The sequence below is a fragment of the Bufo bufo genome, chromosome 8, assembly GCF_905171765.1.
Source record: "Bufo bufo chromosome 8, aBufBuf1.1, whole genome shotgun sequence".
NCBI classification, from domain to species: Eukaryota; Metazoa; Chordata; class Amphibia; order Anura; family Bufonidae; genus Bufo; species Bufo bufo.
The window spans coordinates 52,839,907-52,860,495 of NC_053396.1; the positions used below are offsets into that span (position 1 = coordinate 52,839,907).

The following is a 20,589-nucleotide window of genomic DNA, read 5'->3' on the forward strand; positions in this document are numbered from 1 at the left end:
AGGACTGCCGCATACTGGATGTTTTTCCTTTTTCACACCATTCTTTGTAAACCCTAGAAATGGTTGTGCGTGAAAATCCCAGTAACTGAGCAGATTGTGAAATACTCAGACCGGCCAGTCTGGCACCAACAACCATGCCACGCTCAAAATTGCTTAAATCACCTTTCTTTCCCATTCTGACATTCAGTTTGGAGTTCAGGAGATTGTCTTGACCAGGACCACCCCCCTAAATGCATAGAAGCAACTGCCATGTGATTGGTTGACTAGATAATTGCATTAATGAGAAATAGAACAGGTGTTCCTAATAATTCTTTAGGTGAGTGTATATCTCTTCTATTTTCCATAGTACCGTACGAAACCGTAATACAATTAGATAGGATATTCTCTATCACACATTAAAACATGATTTTCTCAGAAACAGCCTTTGTTGGGCCTTCCCTACCAGATATGATGTATTAACACTCAATGTCAGGTCTTTGTTAGATATAAAGCCTCAAAAACCTCAAGTCAGTCACTCTTTGTACTTCCTCTCCATTTATATAGAGAGGAGAAGGAGCCTTCCTCCTTAAATCAACTCTCTCAACACTACCTAACTACTGTAGATTCTGGACTTCCTCCCTGTAACAACTCTCATCATTCCCTGATATCTATCCTATAACTGTAGTGTTGTCGGCAAATTTCACTATGGTGTTAGATGAGTAAGTAGATACACGGTCGTAAATGAACAATGTAAAGAGAGCCGGACTGAGGACACATGCTTGTGGAGCACCTGCATTTAGTATTAAAGTAGCCGACTCACACCCTCCCCTCTTTCCTTTCTTTGGTCTATTTGTGAGGAAATTCCAAATCCCAAAACATAGACTAGCAGAGTTTCCCAGGCTTCTCAATGAACTTCTTGGTTAATATAGCATAGAAAGCAGAACTAAAATCAATAACATCCTTGCATGCATATTTGGTTTTTCCACATGAGACAGGACAGAATGGAATGCTATTGAAATTGCATCTTCTGTTGATCTATTGCGCTCTTATAGGCAATCTGGTAACTAACCAATTCACCTGGAATACTGGCCTTCGTATGGGACAGGACAAGTCTCAAAGCATTTCATAGGCCACTGGTCTATAATCATTCAAGCACCCAATAACCTGCTTTGTGGGCACAGGGATGGTTAAACATTCAGGGACTACCGTATTTCCAACTGAAGTGAAAGATTTAATATACTAGAAAAACTCCCGCCAATTGATCAGCGCAAGATTTAAAAATGCGCTCCTGGACTCTGTCTGGCACTGCTGCCTACATGCTCCATAAGCAGCAGGTGCCATATGTTTAATACATGTTATTCTGTATTTTTTTTTATGTTTTCAATTTGCATCATAAATCACTTTTCCATTACGCCTCGTGACAGCACCTGTGAGAGATCCTCCCCCTTCCAGACAGGAAACAGGAACTTCCCAGATCTTTAAAAGGATCCTCCTCTCTACACTCCTCAGTTTCTTCCTGTTTCCTGTCCATAGGACAGGTGTATGGATCTTTCCCGGATCGAATTTTCTGCAGGCTACGGGACCTCTAGGGTTGAATTATATACCTAGTGGAGGGTACCTGACGGCGTAAAACTCCACTAGGAGCCACTGTGAAGCCCGGGTTGTCTCCTTTCGGTGCCATGGGGGGATTCCTGTTGGCTTTCTCGTGTCCCGTCTTCCTGCGGCTGGGCTATGTTCCAGGGGGTAGGGGAATCTGTCCTGTCCCTGCACGTCGGAGCGGCGCATACTAGCAGACCCTGTTTCCGACGCGCGGAGAGCTGGCTCGTAGGATGTGACGCGTGCTTTCCACGCTGGTGCAGTGAAGGGGAGGAGCCAGAAACATGGGTGGTGCACGCCCTTCGAAAGGAGACGCCGGCCAGCCATCATGGAAGGGAGCAGCAGCAGTGTGGCAGGTTGCTGTACGGTGGTGACCACTGCCCTTCCAGAGTCCCACTGTAATTCCACTGATGATGTTGCAGGAAGAGGGGAGTGGACCACAGCGCACCGAAGGCAGGAGCAGCACTCCGAATCTGGCATGGTACTCCTGTGGGGTAAGAGGGGTTGTACCCCACTATCTCCTGGTTAGGAGATTATTGTTTCTTATGTTATTCACTGTGGGCTATGTGTTAATGCTGGTTAAGGAGCCCCCAAAGAAGGTCACCCACAAGACAAAAGGCAGAGAGCGTGGGATTTGCAAAAAGAAGTTAAGCCCATCTTAACCCAAAGCCTGTTGTCAAGCATGTTTGGATGAGTGGTAGCGGAAGAATCTCCATCTCTCTTCCAGAACATTCAAAACCTGGTCAAAATGGAAGTCCATTCTTCGGTAGAACAGCTTAATAAATCACTTCCTAGCTCTTCTAGGCAGAGAAAAATTCAGGTTGTAGTATCATACTCTACTGAGTCCAATTGGGTGGAAGAAAGCTTAATAGTAAATTCAGATTCTTCCTCTGAGGACCTTGCCGGGAGGCCATTATTTAAAGTAGAGGATACAAACCGTTTTATTAAGAGCAGAAAGGTTTACTATGGAAATGGAAGACGAAAAAGAATCCAGGTCAAAAGAGGATTTAATGTTTAAAAGTCTGAGACCAATGAAAGCGAGTGTTTCCCATACAGGACTGTGTTAAGGAATTGAGAAAAAAAAAGGGGAACAAGCCTGATAAAAAGTTTTTTCCCTAAATCATGTAAAAGGAAGGAAATAGCGGCATGTCAAGATGTACCGCGGGTGGATGCCCCTGTGGCCAAAGTCCATAAAAAAATCGGCCCTCCCGTTTGAGGATTTGGGTTCTCTTGACCCAATGGATAAAAGAGCTAACACCTATCTTAGAAAAAATTGGGAGGCATCCACTTTTTCCTTTAAACCTAATATTGAATTCGTGGCTAGGTCACTTAAAGGGGTTGTCCGAGTTATTTTTTTATTCTTTCTATGTTTCTAACTAGGCAAATGTAGCTTTCCAATTAATTTACTTTATCTCCAGTGGCTGGTTTCTCATATTTCACTGAGGGTCACATGACCTGTGATGTCAGCTTCTCTCCCTCCTCTAATAATGTTTGTGCACAAGCCTGAGAGATCTGTACAGCAGATCACTGTGCTGGCCACGCCCCCTGCACTGCCATCTGCTGCTTATTGCTCTCTCCCAGGATTCTTAACCCCTTCAGCTGCACAGACTCAAGGCTGAAGTGTTTACTGTGTAGCTGCAGGCAGTGAGGAAACAAATGCTGGGCAGAGGAGCTGAAAGAGAAGTTCTGCAGAGCATTGCAGGTAGGGGGAAGATCCTGTGTGTATTAGCAGTGTCATTGTACAGCTAGGACTTGTAGTTCTACACATACAACATGCTGCAGAGTCTCCCAGCAGGCAGATATGTCACTCAGGGCAGCTCTTGTATTCACTCCCTTAGCAGTGTCATTGTACAGCTAGGACTTGTAGTTCTACACATACAACATGCTGCTGAGTCTCCCAGCAGGCAGACATGTCACTCAGGGCAGCTCTTGTATTCACTCCCTTAGCAGTGTCATTATACAGCTGGGACTTGTAGTTCTACACATACAACATGCTGCAGAGTCTCCCAGCAGGCAGACATGTCACTCAGGGCAGCTCTTGTATTCACTCCCTTAGCAGTGTCATTATACAGCTGGGACTTGCAGTTCTACACATACAACATGCTGCAGAGTCTCCCAGCAGGCAGACATGTCACTCAGGGCAGCTCTTGTATCCACTCCCTTAGCAGTGTCATTATACAGCTGGGACTTGTAGTTCTACACATACAACATGCTGCAGAGTCTCCCAGCAGGCAGACATGTCACTCAGGGAAGCACTTGTATTCACTCCCTTAGCAGTGTTATTATACAGCTGGGACTTGTAGTTCTACACATACAACATGCTGCAGAGTCTCCCAGCAGGCAGATATGTCACTCAGGGCAGCTCTTGTATTCACTCCCTTAGCAGTGTCATTGTACAGCTAGGACTTGTAGTTCTACACATACAACATGCTGCTGAGTCTCCCAGTAGGCAGACATGTCACTCAGGGCAGCACTTGTATTCACTCCCTTAGCAGTGTCATTGTACAGCTGGGACTTGTAGTCCTACACATACAACATGCTGCTGAGTCTCCCAGCAGGCAGACATGTCACTCAGGGCAGCACTTGTATTCACTCCCTTAGCAGTGTCATTGTACAGCTAGGACTTGTAGTCCTACACATACAACATGCTGCTGAGTCTCCCAGTAGGCAGACATGTCACTCAGGGCAGCTCTTGTATCCACTCCCTTAGCAGTGTCATTATACAGCTGGGACTTGTAGTCCTACACATACAACATGCTGCAGAGTCTCCCAGCAGGCAGACATGTCACTCAGGGCAGCTCTTGTATCCACTCCCTTAGCAGTGTCATTATACAGCTGGGACTTGTAGTTCTACACATACAACATGCTGCAGAGTCTCCCAGCAGGCAGACATGTCACTCAGGGAAGCACTTGTATTCACTCCCTTAGCAGTGTTATTATACAGCTGGGACTTGTAGTTCTACACATACAACATGCTGCAGAGTCTCCCAGCAGGCAGATATGTCACTCAGGGCAGCTCTTGTATTCACTCCCTTAGCAGTGTCATTGTACAGCTAGGACTTGTAGTTCTACACATACAACATGCTGCTGAGTCTCCCAGTAGGCAGACATGTCACTCAGGGCAGCACTTGTATTCACTCCCTTAGCAGTGTCATTGTACAGCTGGGACTTGTAGTCCTACACATACAACATGCTGCTGAGTCTCCCAGCAGGCAGACATGTCACTCAGGGCAGCACTTGTATTCACTCCCTTAGCAGTGTCATTGTACAGCTAGGACTTGTAGTCCTACACATACAACATGCTGCTGAGTCTCCCAGTAGGCAGACATGTCACTCAGGGCAGCTCTTGTATTCACTCCCTTAGCAGTGTTATTATACAGCTGGGACTTGTAGTTCTACACATACAACATGCTGCAGAGTCTCCCAGCAGGCAGATATGTCACTCAGGGCAGCTCTTGTATTCACTCCCTTAGCAGTGTCATTGTACAGCTAGGACTTGTAGTTCTACACATACAACATGCTGCTGAGTCTCCCAGTAGGCAGACATGTCACTCAGGGCAGCTCTTGTATCCACTCCCTTAGCAGTGTCATTATACAGCTGGGACTTGTAGTTCTACACATACAACATGCTGCTGAGTCTCCCAGTAGGCAGACATGTCACTCAGGGCAGCACTTGTATTCACTCCCTTAGCAGTGTCATTGTACAGCTGGGACTTGTAGTCCTACACATACAACATGCTGCTGAGTCTCCCAGTAGGCAGACATGTCACTCAGGGCAGCTCTTGTATTCACTCCCTTAGCAGTGTCATTATACAGCTGGGACTTGTAGTTCTACACATACAACATGCTGCTGAGTCTCCCAGCAGGCAGACATGTCACTCAGGGCAGCTCTTGTATCCACTCCCTTAGCAGTGCAGGGGGAGGGGCAGAGATTGTTTTTATTGCAAGTAAACAAAGGGCCAGAAGAGAACCAGGGAAATGAGGAAATAGATTTTTTTATTTTTTTTTTGCCTAAAACTTGCTTAGCTTTGTTATATGTATAGATTTACAGTGCTATATCTTTTTTTTTTCCATAACTCGGACAACCCCTTGAGGCTGGGTTCACACTTGAGCGTTTTACAGCGCGTTCAAACGCGCTGTAAAACGCTCAACACATGAAAACCAATGCTTCCCTATGGCCCTGGTTCTCACTTGAGCGTTTTACAGCGCTGAAAAACGCGCTGTAAAACGCCCTACGCTCAAACAAGTACTTGAGCTTCTTTGGGGCGTTTTGACGCGCGTTTGTGGCCATAGGACATTGCAGTCAATCACACAAACGCGCGTCAAACGCGCGTTTACTATTGCAAAAAACGCTCGTCAAAAACGCGCGTTAAACGCGCATATCAAAGACGCTCAGGTCTGAACCCAGCCTTAAGGTTTGGTTGGGGGAGTTAGAATCGCATATAGCTAGTAAAACCCTGAGAGAACAACTGCTGGAAGCAATCCCAACTATGCTGAAGGCAGTTGATTTTATTTCAGACACATCGGCTGACGCATTTAAGACTGTCAGCCAGAGCAGCGGCATTTCGAATTCTGCCAGAAGATCCCTATGGTCAAAGGGGTGGAAAGGGGACATTGCATCAAAATCCAAATTAGGTGTCCTTTCTTGTCAGGGTAATTTTCTATCTGGTCCCGCACTGGATGATATATGGGTCAAAACCTCTCACAAGAAAAAGGTGTTTCCAATACCATCTATTTCCAAACAAAGAAAGCCGTTTCATTTTAGAGAGAAAACGGCGGAGGCTAGGGACCAAAGGAAAAGCTCGGATTGGAGAAGAAATAAATCAAAAGGTCTGTGTGTATATGTATATATGTGTGTGTGTATAGAGGGAAGAAAAAATATGAAAATAAAATAATATGGTTGCATAAGTGTGTACACCCTTAAGCTAATACTTTGTAGAAGCACCTTTTGATTTTATTACAGCACTCAGTCTTTTTTGGTTATGAGTATCAGCATGGCACATTTTGATTTGGCAAGATTTGCCCACTCTTCTGTGCAAAAACACTCAAAATCTGTCAGATTGCGAGGGCATCTCCTGTGCACAGCCCTCTTCAGATAACCCCACAGATTTTCGGATTTAGGTCTGGGCTCTGGCTGGGCCATTCCAAAACTTTAATCTTCTTCTGGTGAAGCCATTCCTTTGTTGATTTGGATGTATGCTTTGGGTCGTTGTCATGCTGAAAGATGAAGTTCCTCTTCATGTTCAGCTTTCTAGCAGAAGCCTGAAGGTTTTGTGCCAATATTGACTGGTATTTGGAACTGTTCATAATTCCCTCTAGCTTAACTAAGGCCCCAGTTCCAGCTGAAGATCAACAGCCCCAAAGCATGATGCTGCCACCACCATGCTTCACTGTGGGTATGGTGTTCTTTTGGTGATGTGCAGTGTTTTTGCGCCAAACATATCTTTTGGAATTATGGCCAAAAAGTTCAACCTTAGTTTCATCAGACCATAACACCTTTTCCCACATGCTTTTGGGAGACTTCAGATGTGTTTTTGCAAAATGTAGCCTGGCTTGGATGTTTTTCTTCATAAGAAAAGGCTTTAGTCTTGCCACTCTACCCTATAGCCCAGACATATGAAGAATACAGGAGATTGTTGTCACATGTACCACACAGCCAGTACTTGCCAGATATTCCTGCGGCTCCTTTAATGTTGCTGTAGGCCTCTTGGTAGCCTCCCAGACTAGTTTTCTTCTGGTCTTTTCATCAATTTTGGAGGGACGTCCAGTACTTGGTAATGTCACTGTCGTGCCATATTTTCTCAACTTGATGATGACTGTCTTCACTGTGTTCCATGGTATATCTAATGCCTTGGAAATTCTTTTGTACCCTTCTCCTGACTGATACCTTTTAACAATGAGATCCCTCTGATGTTTTGGAAGCTCTCTGTGGACCATGGCTTTTGCTGTGGGATACGACTAAGAACATTTCAGGAAAGACCAACTAGAGCAGCAGAACTTTATTTGGGGTTAATCAGAGGCACTTTAAATGATGGCAGGTGTATGCTGACTCCTATTTAACAGGATTTTGAATGTGATTGCTTAATTCTGAACACGGCTACATTCCCAGTTATAAGAGGGTGTGCACACTTATGCAACCACTTTATTTAATTTTTTTTTTTTTTTTTTCCCTCCACCAAAAATATTTCAGTTTGTATTTCATTAAAGGTGGAACAAGTTCTGAAATGATCTATCTTTGTCTCATTTTTTTACAGCACAGAAACCTGATATTCTAACAGGGGTGTGTAGACTTTTTATATCCACTGTATATATAAAGCGTGTAGATATAGGCGCACATATGTATGTAATAGCAGTGAAGGTTTCACTGTATATAGAATTATTTCAGTCCTATGGATCTTGTCACAAACTGAGGAGTGGAGAGAGGAGGATCCTTTTTAAAGATCTGGGAAGTTCCTGTTTCCTGTCTGAAAGGGGGAGGATCTCTTACAGGTGCTGTCATGGGCTCATGGAAAACGGATTACCGGTAAGTGTAATCTATGTATTTTTAACATAAAAAATCAGTGTGGTTTTGCATTGCAATATTTAAAAATCCAGGGTAGGGCATAATAGTCTTCCACTTTGTAAGGCCTCAAGCTTCCATAACGGTCATTGGGTCCCTGCATTCTCATCAGGAGGGGCCCAATGGTGTAGAGAAGGAGCCCCTCCCTCTGTAAATCCCCAGTTATGTGCCGTGGACACTGTTGACCATGGTATCTAAGGGGTTAAATGGCTAGAGGAAAAGCAAAACCAATACGTTTTCTTATTGAGCCACAAAATAAAGTTAGAGGTTGTGCAGCAATTTATATTGATGGCCTACCCTCAGGATAGGTCATAAATATCTGATCGGCAGGGGTCCGCCATACTCGCCGATCAGCTGTTTTAAGATGCGGCGCTTCATGCGAGCGCCGCTTCCTGTTCATTACAAGTATTGAAAAAATGCCAATCCCCGGCATAACATCGAACCGGGTATCAGAGTATCGAAAAAGTATCGAGACTTCAATACCCAGTGCAACCCTGCTGGAGAAGGGTACAAAATAATTTCTACTGCACTTAACAGAACCGTGGCCTCCATAATTCTTAAATGGAATAAGTTTGAAACAACCTCTTCATAGAGCTCTCCACTCCATCAAATTAAATAATCTGGGGGGAAGGACCTTTGTAAGACCAAGAACCCAATGGTAAACTCCAACGATCCCGTGTGTAGAAGGGAGAAACATGACCCTTAGGACTGATGCACACGACGTATGTATTTTGTCGTCCGCAAAAAAGGGATCCACAAAAATATGAATGATGTTCGTGTGCATTCCGTATTTTGCATAACGGAACAGCTGGCCCCTTATAGAACAGTACTATCCTTGTCCATAATGCAGATAATAATAGGACATGTTCTATTTTTTTGCAGAACGGAGATACGGATACGGAATGCACACGGAGTAGTTCCTTTTTTTTTTGCGGAACTATTGAAATTAATGGTTCCGCATACGGACCACAAAAAAAACGGAATGCACACGGAACGAAAATACGATGTGTATGATCCCTTATGGTAGCACTCCACTAATCTGGGCATTATGGCAGCGTGGCCAGAAAGTAGACTCACCCCAGTAAAAGACACATGAAAGCCAACCTGGAGTGTGAAAATAGCACCTAAAGGACTACCAGACTGTGAGAAACAAAATTCTCTGCTCTGATGAAACCAAGATTGAACTTTGTGGCCTCAATGTCATGTCTGGAGGAAACCATGCTCATAAGCTGCCCTATACCATCCCTACAATGGAGCATGGCAGCTGTAGCATTGTGCTGTGGGAGTGTTTTTCTACAGCTTGGACAGTGAGACCGGTCACCTGGGTTTGAAGAGACCCAGCGTATCAGAGCTGTAGTTCCTATAGAGGCCGGCAAGTGGCAGGGCTCCATAGGATAGAAACAAATGAAGCTTAGATTGTTTTTATCTAAGCCAGAAGCAGTCTGAAGATCACATATTCTAGCCTTCTAGCAGGGCTAAAAAAAAAAAGTAAAAATAAAAAATTCCTTTCCCCAGAATTAAAATAAAAAACAATACAAAAAACATAACTATCATGGGCATCACTGCGCCCCATGATGCTTGAACTATTAAAATATAAAAATATTTAGCCTATACAGCAAATGGAGTAATGGAAAAAAAATAAAAATGGCTCATTCAACAAATTTAATAAAATATGATCAAAAAGTCACACTCCATACAGCTCTGTAGACAAAACTGTAAGAAAGTTATTGTGAGTCAGAATATGAAAAGATCGTACCAACCCACAGAATGAAGGGCACAAGTCAGTTTTAGCGCATAAAGAACACCATAAAGACCAAACTGTGGTGGAATTGCATTTATTTTTTTTCAATTCCACAACTTGTCCCACAAAAAAGATTTATATAATTATGTGAAAAATAAAAAAGATATGGCTCCTGGAAGGCCAGGAGGGAAAATGAAACGCAAACATGAAAAATCCTTTGGGACTCTAGGAGTTAATAGTTTAGAAAATCTTTATTTGGTTTAATGCTTGAATTCTTTGTCATATGTTTATTAATTAGATCACCTATGTCTTAGCACCTACTAGATTAACTATTATTCTGCATTTTAGGGGGATACCATCTTCCCAATACAGCTCGCTGCTGGACATACTTGACTGCAGTAATCCTAGGCCGTACCTTATCTTCTGAAATCCCAGACCATGAGGTACTGTACACGGTATTTGTAGGCCAACTTTCAAACATTTGGGGTGGGAGAGACCTGAATGATCAACATTTAATCTTGAATTACTTTAGCCCTTCGAAGCCTGTGAATGCTTGTTTTGTTAGTAGACACTATAAAACAAAGACTCCTCTGTATGTGACTTACATACTGACTTCTTGTTCTCCTGGCTTGGTAATCTACCTCTTCATCATATCTGCTGGCTGCCTTCCTTGCATTTTACATTTTTTACAAAGTCTTTCTTAAGCTAATAAACCTGTGGATTCTTTCTTAATTGCAAACTGGTATTAGTTTCGCCTCTCTATTGAAAGAGGCTTGTAAAACTGCAGTATGGCTTCCTTCACACAATTTTTTAGCCATTATTTTTTAGATTCTAAAAACTGCATGCTTCTTCTAGCTTTTTTTGTTTGCTGTGTTTCTATCATCAAGAATACAGTAAGAACACTCAAATGCAATACAAAAGCGTTCCCTAACAATGTTTTTATTTTACAATTTTATACAACTTTAAATCAACATCTCTTCAACAAATGCCTCTAAAAACAGCAAATTTGTGTGACACCATCCAATTGTGTGCAAAGTTGTGTGGCCAAGTAAGAAGCTACACATGTGGACACAATTGTTGGTACCCTTCTGTTAGGCCTCTTGCACACGACCGTATGTATTTTGCGGTTCGCAAAAAATATGGATGACATCTGTGTGCATTCCGTATTTTGCAGAACGGAACAGCTGGCCCCCAATAGAACAGTACTATCCTTGTCCATAATGTGGACAATAATAAGACATGTACTATTTTTGTGCGGAACGGAAATACGGAAACTGACCAATTGAAATGAATGGCTCCACATACAGTCTGCAAAAAAAACAAAAAACGGAACGGACACGGAAAGAAAATACGTTCGTGTGCAAGAGCCCTTAAAGAAAAAAAAAAACCACCGTGGTCATCGAAATAACTTGAAACTGACAAAATTAATAATAAATAAAAAATTTATCGGCTAATGAAAATCAGACATCAATTTAGAATTGTGGTTCAACAGAATAATTTAAAAAACACACTAATGAAACTGGCGTGGACAAAAATGATAGTACCCTGAACTTAATATTTTGTGGCCAACCTTTTGGAGGCGATCACTGCCATTAAGCAATCTCTGTAACTCTGAATGAGAATTCTGCACCTGTCCACAGGTATCTTGAGAGTAAAGTACTCCAGTTGTTTCAGGTTTGAAGGGTGCCTTCTCCAGGCTGCATGTTTCAGCTCCTTCCACAGGTGATCGATAGGATTTATATCATGGTTCATAGAAGGCCACTTCAGAATAGTCCAATTATTTGCTCTTAGCCATTCTTGTGTACTTTAGCTATGTGTTTTGAGTTGTTATCCTGTTAGAGGACCCATGACCTGCGACTGAGACCAAGCTTTCTTACACTAGGCAGAACATTTTGCTCCAGGGTGCATTGGTAGTCTTGAGATTTCATTGTATCATGCAGAGATTCAAGACGCCCAGTGCTAGATGCAGCAAAGCAGCCCCAAAACATAACCAAACCTCCTTCATGTTTCACAGTAGGTACAATGTTCTTTTTCCCTACGCCTCCACAACGGCAGTAAACATGGAGATTATCCCGCCTTCTCAGGGACAGGAAAACAGCTTTGTGGACCAGCCCATATAAGGCCCCCTCCCTCTTACCTCTCCAGTTGTTTTCCTGTCCCTCAGAAGGTCAGGACTTGCCGGAATGGATCAGTCACGCGCCCAGCCTTTTCGGTTTGTATCCCGGCTCTGGCCGGAGGGCTGAGGCAGGGGATAGGGTCGCGGAACTCTATAAAAGTTCCTCCTTCCCTGAGGTTTAAGCCCAGCGTTGCTGGCCACCCCGGGCTTTGGACCCGCGTCCAGTGCGGACCGGCCCTGTTCTGCGAGCCGGGGGAGCGTTCCTGGGCCTGGGATCGCTCCCCACTTCTTCCCCTATGCGCGCGCGCCGGCAGTTGGATTCTATGTGACGTCGGAAGGCCGGCGCGTGACGCGAGGGGGGGGGCGGGGCATATGTCGTCATCAGTGGGAACCAGGAAGTAAAAGAGCGCGGCTGCCGGCGTCCAGATGCAGCTCCTGCGCTCTTCTCCTGAGAAAGATGTCCCAGCAAGCTGACGATTCGCCCAGGCGGCCCACAGATACCTCCAGGCCCTCTAGCCCGGTAAGCCTCCTCCCATTACTAAAATAACAGGGTGCTTATCCTGTATGGGGGTCTCCTTGGTGGTGGTTCTTTACCCTTCTCTTTTAGAGACTAAGGATAAAACTTTCCTCTCTAACTTTGTGTCTCTCAGGGTAAAGAATCCTCAAAAAAGGATCCGCCTTTGAAGAAAAAATGCGTAATGTGCAAGAAATCGCTGTCTGGTACATACAAGAAATCATTGTGCCAAAAGTGTTGTGACAAGGTTGTGTCAGAGGAGACCCCATCCTTAATTGAAAGTCTGAAAACCATAATCAGAGAAGAAGTGGGTGCAGCTGTAGAAGCTAAGTTATCTACATTGCCTCCCAGACCATCTACCTCAGGAGCCATAGTCTCTAATATGCAGGACTCTGACCTGGATGAAGGTGAAATTTCCTCTGGGTCTGACTCTGATACTTCAGATCAAGCAGGCGGTAAACCTCTCTGTTCAGTTGAGGAGACGGATTCCCTTCTGAAAACTATTAGGGCTACAATAAACCTGGAAGAGCCCAGAGAACCCCTTTCAGTACAGGACCAATTGTTTGCTGGATTAGGGGACAGGAAAAAACGAGTTTTTCCCGTCCACCCTAACATCCGAGCGTTAATACACTCAGAATGGAGAGACCCTGAGAAAAAACAATCCGCCTCTAAATGGTTAAAGAGAAAATACCCTTTCGCGGAAGATGATTCTGTGGCCTGGGATAAGACCCCTAAAGTAGATGCCCCAGTAGCAAGAATCTCCAAAAAAACTGCCCTTCCATTTGAAGACCTCGGCCTTCTGAAAGATCCGATGGACAAAAGATGTGAAAGCCTCCTTAAAAAGATGTGGGAATCCTCTACGGCCACTCTAAGACCAGGGATCTCTGCAACTTATACAGCTAGAACCCTGGGCCTTTGGTTGGGACAGTTGGAGGAACATCTAGAGTCAGGCACTCCACGAGAAGACATCCTAGCTTCTATACCTATGCTAAAACAAGCCGCTAATTTTATGGCAGACGCGTCAGCAGACATAGTGAAGCTTTCAGCCAGATCTGCTGCCCTCTCTAACTCTGCTAGAAGAGCAGTATGGTTACGCACCTGGTCTGGTGACACAGCCTCTAAAAACAAGCTGTGCACTCTGCCATGTGAGGGAGATAGGGTGTTTGGTACGGCCTTGGACGACATTCTAGAGAAAGCTTCAGATAGAAAGAAGGGCTTTCCTACAGAATCAAAATTTTTTCAACAAAGACGGTCCTTTCGGTCCCAGAAACGAGGTAGGCCGGACCAAAAAAGAAAGGACACTAGACCAACCTGGCAGTCCAATAGGGGTAAAGGCAGAGGGTTCCTGTTTAACCCTGACAAATCGGCCCACACCTCTACTCAATGACGCCAAAAGCGTAGTGGGAGGAAGACTGTCCCAGTTCTATCCAGCCTGGGTAAATATCCAGGCCTCTCCATGGGTGCTGTCAGTCATAAAAAATGGGTACAGTCTAGAGTTAAAAACCTGCCCACCAGACAGATATATGGAGAACCCTCGTCCAGGGGAGATAAGCCAACTAACTATGGATCATCAGTTGAGACTTCTGCTGGAGAAAGGGGCCATCATCCCAGTCCCAAAGCAAGAACAGAAGAAAGGGTTTTACTCCCCGATCTTCTTGATAAAGAAACCAAACGGATCGTTCAGATTAATAATAAACCTGAAGATGTTAAACAAATACATCATATACAAAAGGTTCAAGATGGAAACCATAAAAACAGTCATCAGCCTGATCCCAAAAAACGGCGCCATGGTAACATTAGATTTGGCAGATGCCTACTACCATATACCCATCAAGAAGGAGGATCAGAAATTTCTCAGACTGGCAACATGGTTCAAGGGAGAGCTGTGCCACTTCCAGTTCCGGGTACTTCCGTTTGGTCTCAGCTCAGCCCCAAGGCTTTTCACGAAGGTCATAACAGAAGTATCCAAGTTCTTTCACCTAAAGGAAATTCTATTTTTTCCGTACCTAGACGATTTCCTAATAGCAGCCCCATCATCCTATCTGTTACTCCTGCAGCTCCAGACAATCCGGACCACACTTACCAACCTGGGGTGGATAATCAATACGGAAAAATCCTGTCTCATACCCTCAACCCAGATAAACTTTCTAGGAGTACTGTTGGACTCGGAGAAAATGATCTCTTTTCTTCCTCTACAGAAACAAGATGGCCTGATCACGACAGTGAGAAGATTTCAGAAACAACACTTGGTCTCTTTCAGAGAGATGATGGTCATCCTGGGTCTAATGACATCCACTATCCCTTCAGTAAAATGGGCACAGTTCCACTCAAGAACCCTCCAATCATTTCTCTTAAGAACCTGGGACAAAAAACAAACATCCTTAAACAAGAAGGTAAAAATCCCTCATGCAGTAAAAACATCCTTGAATTGGTGGGCAGATCGGAAAAATCTTTTGAAAGGAGTACCCTGGAGACCATCGGATCAGGTAGTTATTACTACAGACGCCAGCCAACAAGGGTGGGGAGCCCACATGGAAGGGAAACTAGCTCAAGGCCAGTGGGGTCTCGTTCTGCAAAAAGCCTCCTCCAACAAGAGAGAATTGTCCGCGGTTTGGGAAGCCCTGAAGACATTTGCACCCTCCCTCCTACAGAGGAATGTAAAGATCTTGTCGGACAACTCTACAACAGTGGCATACCTGAACAAACAGGGCGGCACAAGAAGCCTGTCGCTAGCCCTGGTGGTGACAAAAATCTTCAGTTGGGCAGAAAAGAATATTCAGTCCCTTTCAGCAGCACATGTGAGAGGAAAAGAGAATCAGGTGGCGGACTTCCTCAGCCGGGACCAGCTAAACGCAGGAGAGTGGATGCTAAACCCTCAGGTATTCAAGCAGATCTGTTCCAGGTGGGGAACGCCGAAGATCGACCTGTTCGCCAGGAGAAAAAACAGACAGGTTCCGAATTTCTACTCTCTGGCGGTAGAAGATCAACCCTTAAAGGTGGATGCGCTCTCGGTACCCTGGCCGCCAATCCTGTTATATGCATTCCCACCATTCTCCCTCATACAGCGGGTCATAGCAAAGATTTTAGAAGAAAGAGTACGAATCATCCTGATCACTCCATTTTGGCCCCGCAGATCATGGTTTCCGATCCTGAAGATTCTGGCAGGAGAAGAATTCTGGATCCTCCCTCCTCGCCCAGACCTTCTACTTCAGGGTCCGGTCTCTCATCCTCAAGTCGCCCAACTCCGTCTGACGGCCTGGAGGCTGAAAGAAACATCCTGAGGAACAAAGGTTTCTCTAGGAAAGTGATCTCCACCTTACTTCTTAGTAGGAAACCAGTCACCTCGAAAATATATCTGAGGGCCTGGAAATCCTTTCTACTCTTCGGGGAGGATAAATACGACCCATCAGGAGAACCTCAGATGTCCCTCATACTGGACTTTCTCCAAGCAGGGTTGGATAAAGGCCTCGCAGTAAGTACTTTGAAGGTTCAGATAGCAGCCTTGAGTGTATTTATGGACTGTAAACTGGCTAACATGGAAATAATAAAAAGGTTTTTTAAGGCGGCCATCAGGATTCGTCCTAGGTTAAGATCCCTAGTGCCTCCCTGGGACTTAAGCTTGGTACTGTCCAAGCTTATGTACCCTCCATTTGAGCCTATTACAGATATACCCTTAAGAATTCTTACTCTTAAGACATCATTCCTGCTAGCCATCACTACGGCCAGAAGGGTAGGCGAAATACAAGCCTTTTCTATCCTGCCTCCATACCTTTCCGTTTCTGACGACAGGATCACACTAAAACATGCTCCTGAATTCCTCCCAAAAGTAGTCTCTAAATTCCACTGCCAACAGGAAATTATCCTTCCCTCCTTTTGTTCTCAGGCAAAGAACGAAAAAGAGAGACTTTTTCATAACCTGGACGTCAGGAGATGTGTCCTCCAATACCTGGAAGCCACTAAGGAGATTAGGAAGACTAATCAACTTCTAATTCAATACCTGGGCATGTTGAAGGGGAAAGCTGCCAGCAAAACTTCAATATCAAGATGGATCAAGTCCTGTATCTATCTAGCCTACCAGACAGAGGGTGTTCCTCCTCCACCGTTTCTCAAAGCTCACTCTACCAGGGCCCTAGCCACATCCTGGGCCGAGGGTGCTTCAGCTTCCTTAGAGGACATCTGCCGTGCAGCCACATGGTCCAATCCATGTACATTTTTTAGACATTACAAGTTAGATGTTTCTGCAAATAGGGATTTAGCCTTTGGGCGGAGAGTCCTATCTGCAGTTGTCCCACCCTAGGCTATTATCCTATGTTACTTCCTCCATGTTTACTGCCGTTGTGGAGGCGTAGGGAAAAGACTTACATTACTCTTACCGGTAATCGTTTTTTCCCTTTAGCCTCCACAACGGCAGGAGGAATTCCCCCCCCCAAAAAAAAAAAAAAAAAAAAAATAAAAATCTACTATATTTAGATATACATTATTTAATACGTATTCATACTTATATATTCTATTGATGAAATATATATGTTCTTCTAAGTTAGAGCAGACTGGCTCTGATATTTGTTACTTTTGTTCTTTATTAATCCTTGCATTTATCTCTGAGTACTAGGTTACTAACTGGAGAGGTAAGAGGGAGGGGGCCTTATATGGGCTGGTCCACAAAGCTGTTTTCCTGTCCCTGAGAAGGCGGGATAATCTCCATGTTTACTGCCGTTGTGGAGGCTAAAGGGAAAAAACGATTACCGGTAAGAGTAATGTAAGTCTTTCTTTGTATGCTTCATTTTTGCATCTGTGAACATAGAGCTGATGTGACTTGCCAAAAAGGTCCACTTTTGTTTCATTCTCCCAGAAGCTTTGTGGCTTGTCAATATGCATTTTGTCAAATTCCAGTCTCTATTTTTTATGATTTGGTCAGTCTTCTTCCGTTAAGTCCACTTTGGCTAAGACAGTGAAGGATGGTGGGATCGGACACTGATGTACCTTGACTTTGGAGTTCATCCCTAATCTCTTTGGAAGTTGTTCTGGGCTCTTTGGTTACCATTCCTATTATCTGTCTCTTCAATTTGTCATCAATTTTCCTCTTGCGGCCACGTGCAGGGAGTTTGGCTACAGTCCCGTAGACCTTTAACTTGTCAGGGATATAAAGCAAATGCTTTATATAAAAGAAAGGATCAAAGGAAAAATTTCAATGAGAATTGATCCTAGAGGTGGACATATAAAACACCTCAAAAAGAGTTTGTCGTTAATTTAATTATATTGTGCAATCAGTAAAACATGGTACAAGCAGTACTTGTGCAAAAATATTAATGATTTATTATACAATAACTTAGAATACAATCAAAGCTTAATTAATATAAAATTCAATAATATGCAATAACACACAGTAATATAGCTCTAACACAAATACCAGCGTTCCTTATTACCTCTCAAACATAAAATGTAATATAACCGTCTCGACCACAATTATGAGATATACTATCAGTTGACAGTAAACAGTAAACTCAATAGTGATTAGGGTAGATACGAACCCTTGCTCTGCTCAAACTGACCAATCTCGGATATCGTGTAGTATTGTGACACAACTTATAAATTATCAGGCCTGATATTGACTATGGAATGTGAATATTCCAATCAGAGTTTCTCAGATATCAATATTAGATCTTTTATTCAGTAATATGCATCTTTACTGAATAGTTATAATATTGATGTAGCACTTTTAACATTATGCATCCGCACTAAAGTGTGGAGTTACTAAATATCAGGCCAATTAGTTCAATCAATTCTACACATAATAAAGTTATACGTTACCTGAGAATGCAGATGATATGCAGAGTCTAAGGGAAGTCAGCTCTAAAGTCCGTTCTGATCATTGGGATTTTTCTCCTGGGGTCTTTCTTTCTTTCTTTCTTTCTTTCTTTTTTTGACTCCCTTGTGTGTGGTTTATTATCAAAAACTTATCAGTTACACACACCTTCCCAACTTGGAGTTTTCCAATCATTGTCGGTTAGGCGTGTACATATGATAATGACTGTGATGTAACTGTATTAACCAGAATGCATTTCTGCTGTTGATGTAATGTTACTTATTTATACCTAGGTGGCACTATTGCATAAGCTATTAGCATCATTACCAGTAAGGGTTAAATGTCCAGGTCTGACTTCATCTTACATTCCATACCCATAACATATGGAGTCCTAAATCAGAGCTACAGGGATTAACTTTGACATATGTACCAATTAAAGCATAGACATTAAGGTACCAGTTTAGACATCTCCCAAACTATCAGATTTATGGTTTTGATAAGAATATAATAGACCTTGTACTTTCACAGACATGTGTGTCTCCTCTGTCAATTCAACGGGTGATTGTTAGTTAAAATAACACCGCCTTCCTTGAACGGAGACTCATTAACAAAGTCTATACTTAAAATTCTTCTCATCATATTTTAGGAGTACATGCGTTCCTAGTGAGAAATATATAAGATAATAGATGCATTGACGTCCTTCGTAATATTTAACAATATAAAACAATACATATGTCCTATTGATTATCTTATGCTAAAAAAAAACTAAGGTTCATTATATCTGTATACAGACACCACAGATTTTCTGCTTCACCAATAGATATCAACTGTAGGGGTAATTAGTACCAGATACGTCTAGAGACTATCCTTATCTCGGTCATAAATCTATAAGGAGACAAGAATGACTCCTCTCAGAATGGTACATCTATAGAGAAGAAACCTTATGAACAGTGTTCTTTCCAACCTATTTCCGGCAACTTTAAAAATACATACAAAAATGGTAAATATATCACAATATGGCCATATACACTGCTCAAAAAAATAAAGGGAACACAAAAATAACACATCCTAGATCTGAATGAATTAAATATTCTTCTGAAATACTTTGTTCTTTACATAGTTCAATGTGCTGACAACAAAATCACCCAAAAAAAAAAAATGGAAATCAAATTTTTTAACCCATGGAGGTCTGGATTTGGAGTCACCCTCAAAATTAAAGTGGAAAAACACACTACAGGCTGATCCAACTTTGATGTAATGTCCTTTAAACAAGTCAAAATGAGGCTCAGTAGTGTGTGTGGCCTCCACGTGCCTGTATGACCTCCCTACAACGCCTGTGCATGCTCCTGATGAGGTGGCGGACGGTCTCCTGAGGAATGTCTCCTCCCAGACCTGGACTAAAGCATCTGCCAACTCCTGGACAGTCTGTGGTGCAACGTGACGGTGGATAGAGCGAGACGTGATGTCCCAGATGTGCTCAATTGGATTCAGGTCTGGGGAACGGGCGGGCCAGTCCATAGCATCAATGCCATCGTCTTGCAGGAACTGCTGACACACTCCAGCCACATGAGGTCTAGCATTGTCTTGCATTAGGAGGAACCCAGGGCCAACCGCACCAGCATTTGGTCTCACAAGGGGTCTGAGGATCTCATCTCGGTACCTAATGGCAGTCAGGCTACCTCTGGCGAGCACATGGAGGGCTGTGCGGCCCTCCAAAGAAATGCCACCCCACACCATTACTGACCCAATGCCAAACCGGTCATGCTGGAGGATGTTGCAGGCAGCAGAACGTTCTCCACGGCGTCTCCAGACTCTGTCACGTCTGTCACATGTGCTCAGTGTGAACCTGCTTTCATCTGTGAAGAGCACAGGGTGCCAGTGGCGAATTTGCCAATCTTGGTGTTTTCTGGCAAATGCCAAACGTCCTGCACGGTGTTGGGCTGTAAGCACAACCCCCACCTGTGGACGTCAGTCCCTCATATCACCCTCATAGAGTCTGTTTCTGACCGTTTGAGCAGACACATGCACATTTGTGGCCTGCTGGAGGTCATTTTGCAGGGCTCTGGCAGTGCTCCTCCTGTTCCTCCTTGCACAAAGGCGGAGGTAGCGGTCCTGCTGCTGGGTTGTTGCCCTCCTACAGCCTCCTCCTCGTCTCCTTATGTACTGGCCTGTCTCCTGGTAGCGCCTCCATGCTCTGGACACTACGCTGACAGACACAGCAAACCTTCTTGCCACAGCTCGCATTGATGTGCCATCCTGTATAAGCTGCACTACCTGAGCC

The 20,589-nt window shown here is 43.8% G+C and overlaps 1 protein-coding gene across 1 annotated transcript in view; it reads left to right on the forward strand.

The window, feature by feature from the left end:
• HDAC8 (histone deacetylase 8) overlaps positions 1–20,589 on the forward strand; it is a 92,738-nt gene that overhangs the window by 63,268 nt on the left and 8,881 nt on the right. Inside the window, exon 9 of the mRNA XM_040405597.1 lies at positions 10,224–10,318. Within this exon, the coding sequence (XP_040261531.1) occupies positions 10,224–10,318 (95 nt within the window). The remainder of the gene's footprint in view (positions 1–10,223; positions 10,319–20,589) is intronic.